The sequence below is a fragment of the Pungitius pungitius genome, chromosome 10, assembly GCF_949316345.1.
Source record: "Pungitius pungitius chromosome 10, fPunPun2.1, whole genome shotgun sequence".
Taxonomy (NCBI): Eukaryota; Metazoa; Chordata; class Actinopteri; order Perciformes; family Gasterosteidae; genus Pungitius; species Pungitius pungitius.
The window spans coordinates 9709297-9719532 of NC_084909.1; the positions used below are offsets into that span (position 1 = coordinate 9709297).

Below are 10236 nucleotides of genomic sequence, written 5' to 3' on the forward strand. Positions count from 1 at the left end.
AACAATAAAACTAAAGGGCAGCCATACTAGCTTCTTCAAATGTTAAAGAAATATATGTTACAAATGTTTCAATGTATTTTTACTACCATAACAGACAGACATTGATTCCAATTAACATATGCTAACTTGCTTCATTTAAATCCGTGCTAATATACACTCACCGGCCACTTTATTAGGTACCCCATGCTAGTAACGGGTTGGACCCCCTTTTGCCTTCAGAACTGCCTCAATTCTTCGTGGCATAGATTCAACAAGGTGCTGGAAGCATTCCTCAGGGAGTTTGGTCCATATTGACATGATGGCATCACACAGTTGCCGCAGGTTTGTCGGCTGCACATCCATGATGCGAATCTCCCGTTCCACCACATCCCAAAGATGCTCTATTGGATTGAGATCTGGTGATTGTGGAGGCCATTTGAGTACAGCAAACTCATTGTCATGTTCAAGAAACCAGTCTGAGATGATTCCAGCTTTATGACATGGCGCATTATCCTGCTGAAAGAAGCCATCAGAAGTTGGGTACATTGTGGTCATAAAGGGATGGACATGGTCAGCAACAATACTCAGGTAGGCTGTGGCGTTGCAACGATGCTCAATTGGTACCAAGGGGCCCAAAGAGTGCCAAGAAAATATTCCCCACACCATGACACCACCACCACCAGCCTGAACCGTTGATACAAGGCAGGATGGATCCATGCTTTCATGTTGTAGACGCCAAATTCTGACCCTACCATCCGAATGTCGCAGCAGAAATTGAGACTCATCAGACCAGGCAACGTTTTTCCAATCTTCTATTGTCCAATTTCGATGAGCTTGTGCAAATTGTAGCCTCAGTTTCCTGTTCTTAGCTGAAAGGAGTGGCACCCGGTGTGGTCTTCTACTGCTGTAGCCCATCTGCCTCAAAGTTCGACGTACCGTGCGTTCAGAGATGCTCTTATGCCCACCTTGGTTGTAACGGGTGGTTATTTGAGTCACTGTTGCCCTTCTATCAGCTCGAACCAGTCTGGCCATTCTCCTCTGACCTCTGGCATCAACAAGGCATTTCCGCCCACAGAACTGCCGCTCACTGGATGTTTTTTCTTTTTCGGACCATTCTCTGTAAACCCTAGAGATGGTTGTGCGTGAAAATCCCAGTAGATTAGCAGTTTCTGAAATACTCAGACCAGCCCTTCTGGCACCAACAATCATGCCACGTTCAAAGTCACTCAAATCACCTTTCTTCCCCATACTGATGCTCGGTTTGAACTGCAGGAGATTGTCTTGACAATGTCTACATGCCTAAATGCACTGAGTTGCCGCCATGTGATTGGCTGCTTAGAAATTAAGTGTTAACGAGCAGTTGGACAGGTGTACCTAATAAAGTGGCCGGTGAGTGTATTTTAACAAACAGAATTGTAATGAAGTCAAAAGGTGGATCGAAATGTATCTGAAACCCACAGCACGCGAAGGGACTTTAATTTCTGTTATATGGGATACAAACAATCTGCATTTATTAATGCAGATTGTGCATCAGCTATATCAATTTTAGTTTTAGAAAACTGACATTCAAGAATTTAACAAGCTCTATGGAACCAACGTTCTCTGATCACATAAAACCTAAAGACAAATGTAACATCTCAGTATCTAATACGACCGGTGTGTGTAAGACAGAGCTGCCGTGTTAAAACAGACCAGCCCCGAGAAGCTTGATAGCTTTATCTTATTCAGCGTGTTTTCGCCGTGAGGCCTCAGAAATACGTTTGGCAAGTTGGCGCCGGTGCAGCATACGTTTCCCCTGACAGCGCTCCATGGGGACAGCTGAACGTGACTCACAGTGGGGACCGCTGCTCCCTGAATACGTCGTCGAGGTTCATTAACGAATCACCGGTGGCTCACCGACGAATTGTTGTCACGCCGTGCACATAACCTGGCTCTCTCTTCCCATGTATATATCATAAGCGCCACATAATGGCCTTAGTAAAAGTGAGGAATGCGGCACGTAGCTCAGCTCTCCTTTATTATCAGAAATAAATTGAACTGATTTACTTTTTCCCTGCCTGCCAACAGAGAGACAATAGCTCAGCTCACGTGCAATCACGCATGTGCGCGCCATGTTTACTCGCGGTTTTCGATCAAGTTGAACAAATGCCTCTCACGTCTGTCTGCCTGCAGTACGAAACGTGCGCGGCTGTTGCAGTCAGATTTCTGTGTCTTACAGCCACCAATTAATTGTACCTGATGTAAAGTGAACATTAAGGCTTGCGTTGGCTTGTTTTGGCACTTTATTAAGACGCTTCACAGCAACCAGGTCAGAGCTTCCCTTTGTGACGCTTTGTCAAAAACAGACAGCGTAACGTCAGCAAACATGAAAAATCATGTCAATATAAGAACAGGCACACGAGAGAGCCTTATTGACAAGAAAAAAGATAAAAAGACTTTCCATTAATCAAAGAGGTTGTACTCAGAAAAGTAGTTCAACATAATATATTAGGTGACAAATAAATAGGTTGTTGCAAAACTTTCAATATATTACTTTTTTGACTGTGGCTATATTGCTAAAAAAAAAAAAATCATGTTCCATTTAAGACAGGTAATTAACAGCTCATCAGCTCACACAGCTTACACGTGTGGACGTTGTTTCTTTTTAAACCTCTAAAATAACCATATAGCACAAAGTAGAGGATGGAATATTACCGTATTAAAAATCACGCTGAAACGTGATCTAAACACAGACGTTGATTTTTAAACCAATTTGCAACGTCTATTCAACGTCTTTTGAAACAAAAAATGCTCGCTGGGATGAGTCAACAGCTCTAAACAGCTGTTCTGAAACCCAAAACTCAGAGTTTCCCATGTCAGGGTAAATCAACACAGATTTTAAGGTTTGACTCAGTTTGTTAAACCTCCTACTTTAAAGGCACCCCAGCTGTCAGGTAACTGTTAAACATGTCTTCAACAATAAAGTCAATCTTCTTTCTTGACGATAAAAGAACGATTGTATGTTCATATGCACTCAGGTGCTCATAAATTACGTTGTATTTGGTTTTTGTACCTTTCAGTTACGGTTCAGTGTATTAAAACATCCGGAGACAGAAGCTCCTGTATGAAACCGCCGTATGAGGAAGATAAAAAGCTTTTATCTTCAATTTATCTTCAACTTACAGAATGTTGGAGCGGCTCACCTAAATAAACTTATAATTATAATTTTAAATCAATTGAATTCATTTTGATTCCTGTCAGACATTTGACATCACAATAAAACTTTTTTGAGCAAGCCCCCCCCCCCGTCAGAGCAGAAACTTGACCTGAAGCTGAACTATGTCATTGGTCTCTGAGCTTTGCTCATCTGTGCAATGCAGTGTGGGCCGAGTTTGTTCAAACAGGAGCTGAGGTCCAGACTGGTTTTGACCCGTTTCTCTCTTTGGCGTCTGTTGCAGAACCAGACTCTGACGACCTCCTTTTCCAGATGGAGGACTTTGGCTATCCGGGCTATTTCCTGGGAGGATGGCTTATTTTTTTCTACAAAGCTGTGCTCCAGAGCCTCCTTAGCGCCGAGGCTGCAGTGGGGAACAAGGAAGAGGGAGGCAAAGATGAAGTCTAGTCAAAGTCTAATGGCTTGCTAAAGGTTGAAAAAACCCCGATTATATCCGATTTGATGTTCATATTGACAAAACTCACAGACATCCTGTCCCCTTGCAACCAAAAAAAAGAAAGCTCTCAATTCAAGGAGTTCCACTGCCTTTAAGTTGGCTCACAGTTACACTGTAACATTAGGGCGTTGTTAGCATCGAATAAATACAACCCACATTTGGCGGACCTCCCCCCTGTTCAGACACCGATGGCCCGTAAGCCTGCAGTGCGCCTGCTTGGCAACGGCGGAGCGGTGGTGGTGCTGAGAACGGAGGCTTTTGTTCAGTGACTCACGTCCAAAACGGAACACAAAAAGCCCCTCACCTGTCCCCCTGTATGTGGGGATTGTAATAGCTAAAAGGGCCGCATGTCTTAAAAGTATGCCCGCGTGTCTGCGTTCGCAGGCGTAAAACTTAGCTGTAGGAGGAGAAGGAAAAAAAGGTCAAGATAAGAGTGATACCTGATAGTTGTTCTCCTTTTCCTCTTGCGCTCATTCATTCCTATTTTATCATTGTACAAGGCTGCAGGAAGAAGAAAAAAAAGTGTCACTAAAGGGAGAAAAAAAAAAAATCACAGTCGAGCAAAAAGGGGGTTAACTTTGTCCCGGTGTTAGATCTGCACAATCATGCAAGAGGAGCATGGCCAATTCCACAGTAATCTCCACCTGACCGTTTGCAATTGACTCAAACGCTCATTTCCAAACTCCAGTCTTTGTGACTGCTCTGAATTGGGATTCATGAAGTGCACGTGTGTGTGTGTGTGTGTGTATGTGTGTGTGTGTGTGTGTGAGTGTGACTCACCACCGGCCAGCTCGGCTTCATCCAGCCATTTAGCCAGAATGGCCTTGAGCTTGCAAGCATTCTTATAGCTCAGCTGCAAATTTTCAAAGCGGCATATTGTGGTCTGGCTGAATTCTGAGCCGTGCACGGCAGCAAGAGCCTCGCCTACATTAGTCTGTGTGTACCCTGCAGGTCAAAGACAAAGGGAAAACACTTCATTGAATACCCTGCAGCACAGAAGCAGCGAGGCATTGGGTCACTAATGGGTGCAGTTGGCTTGTGGAGCAAAAATATTTTAAGTATAATCATCATCATCGAGCTCAATGATACTCACCCAGTTTGATCCTCCGTATTTTGAAGTCATTGGCAAACATCTCCAGCTCCCGGATCTGCGGCGAGTCCATGGCAGGGGCGTCGTCCGGGTGCCGCATGGTCTTCCTTTGACCGTCACTTTTCAACTCTCCAAGACTCTGGCCCCCGGGGGCCTCATCAGTGGAGAGGAGCGCCGGGGGCAGTGAGGAGAAACCGTGGCTTAATGCACAGGAACCGCTACCCAGACCATGGTCCGGAAACTTGTACAAGCAAGGAGTGAGAGACCCTAACAGAGAGAGAGAGAGAGAGAGAGAAAGTTTTTGAGAGGGAAGTTTGTTGGAAAAGGGTCTCAAGGGAGACCCTGAAAAGGGTGTTGACCCCTATCCCCACATTACGCAGCCTTCAACACTTGATGTGACTTGAGGTGATGAAGCACACATACCTATTATGGAAATCTGCAAGGAATTGAATAATTATTTGAAAGGTTTTTTCCCCCCTGGCCTAAATCTCTGTAGTTTACCTGTAGTTTAACACAATCATTCACTTTTCGTGATTGAATTATCTTATCCTTTAATTAAGTGGATAGTGAAGTCAGCTTTGTGACACCATACATTTATGTAAGCAGCACATCTCTGAAAATGGCATATAGGTTCATTATTATTATCCATGCCAAAGGAAGCTGTGTGCAGAATTGACCCCATTAGATTCGGGTGGGATTCAAATCACGAGGCGTCGGATGCATTCTTTTGGGCTAATGGATTCGGCCTCGGCAGGGATCCCTCTCCGAGTGTCTTCTTTCTACAAGGGGCCGTTGGTGTTAAGTGGTGAGCTGCAGTGGGGCTGGTAGCCTCCGCTAACAATCACTGGTTTCTTCCTTTTGTAAGTATTACTGATGCAATGCTTCAGAACACTCTACACACAGTAGCCATTACCTGCTTTGTGATGTAAGTCTGGCAGCAAACAAATGTTGTCTTCAATCCGGTCAGACCTGCTTTTTATAGTGTCAACGTTGCTGGAACAGAATCTAAGGTGAGTTGTGCGACACTTCCCTCTTGTGTTTTGGGGATCGTAGTGCAGGGAAAGGTGTTTCGAGATGGACTGAAATGATCCTTACACACAACTGCATTTACAAATTGAGTGATGAGGGAGATCAAAGACAGAATAGAATGTAAACTCTAGTTAATTGGACTTCATACCGTCATTATTATTCAACTAAACCACAGCAGAAACCTTGTATCGCTCTCTAAAGCTGATCAACTTCTTAGCAATGAGATGTATTTCCCTGGATCCAGCAGAAAGGCAGTGCCATTTGCTGTTGTTAAGGAGTTGTGCTTCACGCCTCCTGATAAATGCACATCCTTTGTGCTCGGTCTGCGCTCCGACAAAGACTAGAAAGAACGGTGTCTGGCTCTTAAACTGAAATGAGTTTGATACGTTGTTAAAATAAAAGGAAGAAGAGCACAATCTTAAATGAAAGGGACCTTTTGAGAACTTGTCTCATCCACTTCACACAATTACAGAGTCTTGATTAATGGTATTAAATCTGTTACCTTTACTCTCAAAGATCCCTTTGCCAAGAGCGGGTTGTTGACAAATTTTTATTAAAAATTGCCTTCCTGACTGAAGAACTAAATCTGGCCCGTGTCCAACGGGGGAAACCGTACACTTTCATTAGACCATATGGATTAATGGGTTTAATGTCTCAGACTCGACACTCAAGTGCTTCAAATCCTATCAACCTTTTTGTTGAAAGACGAGCAGCAATCGCATTTCCTCTGAAAATCTTAATTGTTCTGTGCCAGCAGAGTTGCATTTAATGCGTCTTTAATGTGTCTTTTGAAAGGAAAAAAACAAAACTCGTCATTCATTGCGCTAAAATCCTATTTTGTCAGTGAAAATAACAGTGAAAAATGAGGATTTTAGTGCAAGTTGTGCAGCTGTTTTAAAATGTCTTCAGTCTAAGTATTCAACAGTAGCATGGCTATATGAATATCACCTTTTCATTTAAGTGTTGCTATTTCCTGAATTGTGCTGAGCTGTTTGTAACAAAGCCAAAAGAAGGACCTCTTCGAAAAAAAAACCTTGGATCCATCGCTTATAGTAACACGCTGGGAATTTTTTTGCAGTGCCTTTAAAATCCATCACAACCTGGTTAGGCTGTTTTTTTGTTTTCTTCGGTTCCCAGATTTGTGAGCTTTCATATGAAACACTGTAAACTTACAACAGCTAATCAATACAAGTGGAGGGAGTGTTTTCTGAAGCAACTGTTTGAGCAACAACATACAAAAAAGGCATTGTTCGATTATTCTTTATAGAGCTTCTGCAAAGTATTTTCTGGCAGGAATAGAAAAACTTATGATTAACTTAAAGTTGGCAAGAAATGTGCCATGAGACAAATAAAATAGTTTTCTTCTAAACTCGATTTTCTGCCTTTTCTGCAGCACTGGGAGAAAGTGGCGAGTCGTCTTCGAGGCCATGTCGAACAAAGTGCGCTAAAGTGCTCAGGTGTTGGGCCCAGTAATCAAGTCTGAAATGGATTTCAACGCGTGGCAAAAATTCCAATTCAAATGAAATAAACAAATCGCTCAATTTAATGGATTTAACTGCAAGTCTGGGACTGATTATGTTTGTGCGCGTGTGTGCGTCTGAGGGCGAGAGTGTGTATCTGATCGTTACCTTGCAATGGATTTGCACTGCCCACCATGTTGGGGTGCGGTACGCCACATGTCTGCAGGATACGAGTCTGAGAGATACTGGCAGAGAGCATCTCCTGAGCTGCAGAGAGAGAGAGAGAGAGAAAGAGAGAGGGAGGGAGAGTGAGGGAGATTGTTTTCCCTTTATTATTGTCTGCACGATGATCATCCGAATCAAAATAATTAGCGAATTATAGTCTTATCAACAAATTCATTACTTCTGCCATCATCAACCACTTCATTTCCATCACAGCGTCATTTGTTTAGTAGATAATTTAAAGGGCTCAACTGACTTCATTAAAATTCTTGATTCATTGTTTGTTGATTGACTAACGTCATAGTTACGAATAACGTCATTGCACTCACCTGCCATCATGCCATAGGTGGCCTGCTGGTTGCTGTAGTGACACGGGGCGACCGGGTAATGCAGGCCCGGGGGGGCATTGCCCAGAGCGTTTCCGAGGGTGGAGGAGGACAAGTGCATGTGGGAGCGTTTGGACGGCTGACCCAGGGACAGCCCAGATGATACTGACGGAGAGCAATGGGAGAGTTAACTGGCATCAAATTGAAACTGCTCGATAAATACAATCAAACATGTGACATAGGTCACACCCACACAATCCTTGAAAAACAAGTGATCCTTAATGAACCCATGATGAGTAATGGGCAGCCAGAACACAGGCTTCTAACCCAGCAAAATGTATCATCTTTCAGGATTTGTGATTCTTTTTTTTAATGTCTGATAAATGTATTTCATTATAGCTCTGGTCATTTGACTCATACTACATATTGTACTTCTTTAGCAATTCATATCAGATGACACATTAGTTAATGGACTCATTTAAAGACAAAAATATGGGGCACTACAATCGATTTTGCAAGAAATGCTAGACTTGGTGCTACAGCACATAGATAGAGACAAATGTTCTGCATGACCTAATCCTGTTTATTCCGAGCTTTGACAATCAGCAGACACTAAAACCTGCAGGAAGTCAAATCCACAATGCTCTGTAGGAAAGAAAAAAAAAAACCTTGAGGAGTTTTTTTTATACTGATAAGCAATTATCCACTGAGTAGAGACAGCTGGGCCAAACCAGATGATTAGATACATTTACATAATTTGGGTTGCCGTTGAAGAAATCTATTTTTCAATCTAATTCATCTGCATTCATGCTCAGCTTGGGTAAATTAGAGGCCTATAGGAGCAACTTGTAGCCTGACATGAGACATCACTTCGTTGCAGCACCTGTGAGACTTCCTGCGGAATAGCTCAACACACGCAAAGGCTACAAAACGCCACAGCTCCTATATCCCTTTTTCCTGCTTTAGCCTCAGATAACGCCTAAAAACAACTGCATCTGGGATTTTTAAATAAAAAAACAGAACCCCGTGATAATCACAGTCCACATTGTCGCAGCACTAAACCTCCACTCCCCTCCGAACCCCGCCAACCCCCGAAAAGCCTCATTCTCCTGAGGAACGCGACGATGTGAAAGAGAGCATAATGAACGATGGCGGGGACAGTTTTACCTGCAGACACCATGCTGTGAGCATGCGAGCCGGTCGGCAGGCAGTCGCCGGTAGAGGCGTGGTGCATGAGGATCGGCAAAGGGGAATCTCCTGCAAGTGGGTTGAAGGAGTCGGCGCTGAAGACCTGGCACGCCATTCTTCGCTGGCCTCCTTCCAGGTGGAGTTTGCTGGAGTTTGATCTCTTCAAGTGGTCTCCCTGCTGTGCTTGGCCTTCACTCGCTTTCCGCGTCCCGGGTCTTTTCCTTGTCTTTCTTTGAGATCCCGTCCCCTTCCTCCTCCTCCTTCTCCTCCTCCTCCTCCTCCCGTGTGTCTCGCCCCTGGGCCTTTGTCCCCCTCTGTGTCTCCTTCGGCCCTGTCTTTCTCTCTCTCTGTTTTTTTCCTCGTCGCTGCCTGTCTTCCTTCCTGTCCTCCCTGATTCAGCCGAGCACGGCTCTCAAAAACTTGGAACTGTTACCTTTGTTCTTTGTCTCTTTTTCTCTCTCCGAGGGAAATGGATGTGAGTCTGAACAGTTTGCGGCACATCTGCAGCCTCAGCCCGAGACTCTCGGTGACTTATTATGGATGAGCTGAACTTACCATCACTGAAATCTGAATCTGCTCAAAGGTGTCACTCAAACCCGTGAGTTTTTCTCTCACTAAGGACCCTGCAGAGAACATGTCCCCGTCCCTTTTTTCCTTGTCGCCGTCACAGATGCACCAGCGTCTCTCGCACCCTCAGCACTCCGCCGACCTGCTCCTACTGCAGGTATTTATAAGACAGCCACGTACCACTAACCACCCCTCTCTCTACCTGTGAGGCCCCCTATCTCCTATCGAGCTGCCCCCCCCCCCCCCCCCTGCCCCCCCCCAACTCCCAATCCCATGTCAGTGTTGTTATTACTTGTGTTTGTCCTTACCTGCATTCTGCTCATCTCGTTTCCAAATCCAGGATTAGGGTGCAGAGCGGCTGAGGAACCCGATCCTCTCGCCCCCCCTCCCCCCCCACCCCCCCCAGCCATCCCTCCCTCCCTCCCACCCTCCCTCCATCCCTCTCCCTGACTGCGGGGTTGTGTTATAGTTGCAGCGGGGAAGTAAAGTGAACACGTAAAAGCGCTCATTAAAGTAACAAAGACTAGTTGAATGGGATGGTGCAGATGATGGTGTGAAACGGATTGCAAGCCCAACTTGGAAAGACAAAAAAAACACACACACACACACACTTGTTCTATCACAGACAATTGCCCGGCAGGAGCTCTTAGGTGAGATCTTGGAGGCTTTTCTCCGAGCGAGCGGAAGAAATTGTTTTTGCTCATTGTGCTGAATGCAGAGCTCTG

The 10236-nt window shown here is 44.7% G+C and overlaps 1 protein-coding gene across 1 annotated transcript; it reads right to left on the minus strand.

The window, feature by feature from the left end:
- Positions 1-1381: 1381 nt before the first annotated feature.
- On the minus strand, positions 1382-9737 carry pou1f1 (POU class 1 homeobox 1). Its single transcript, XM_037488413.2, has 7 exons — positions 8924-9737; positions 7760-7921; positions 7377-7475; positions 4723-4986; positions 4410-4574; positions 4070-4130; positions 1382-3536 (listed from the first exon to the last, which is right to left on the minus strand). Exons 1-7 carry the CDS (start codon positions 9057-9059, stop codon positions 3296-3298), a joined length of 1128 nt encoding a protein of 375 aa, XP_037344310.2. The 5' UTR covers positions 9060-9737; the 3' UTR covers positions 1382-3295.
- Between the last annotated feature and the right edge of the window lie 499 nt (positions 9738-10236).

What these genes read in the sequence shown, in the direction of transcription:
- pou1f1 (XM_037488413.2), bottom strand. Translation starts at nt 9,059, where the DNA reads ATGGCGTGCCAGGTCTTCAGCGCCGACTCCTTCAACCCACTTGCAGGA. An exon ending in TCACAGCATGGTGTCTGCAG is followed by an intron (nt 7,922 to 8,923) that starts GTAAAACTGTCC and finishes GCTCTCCGTCAG; the next exon opens with TATCATCTGGGCTGTCCCTG. An exon ending in AAAAGGAGAACAACTATCAG is followed by an intron (nt 3,537 to 4,069) that starts GTATCACTCTTA and finishes TCCCCACTGCAG; the next exon opens with CCTCGGCGCTAAGGAGGCTC.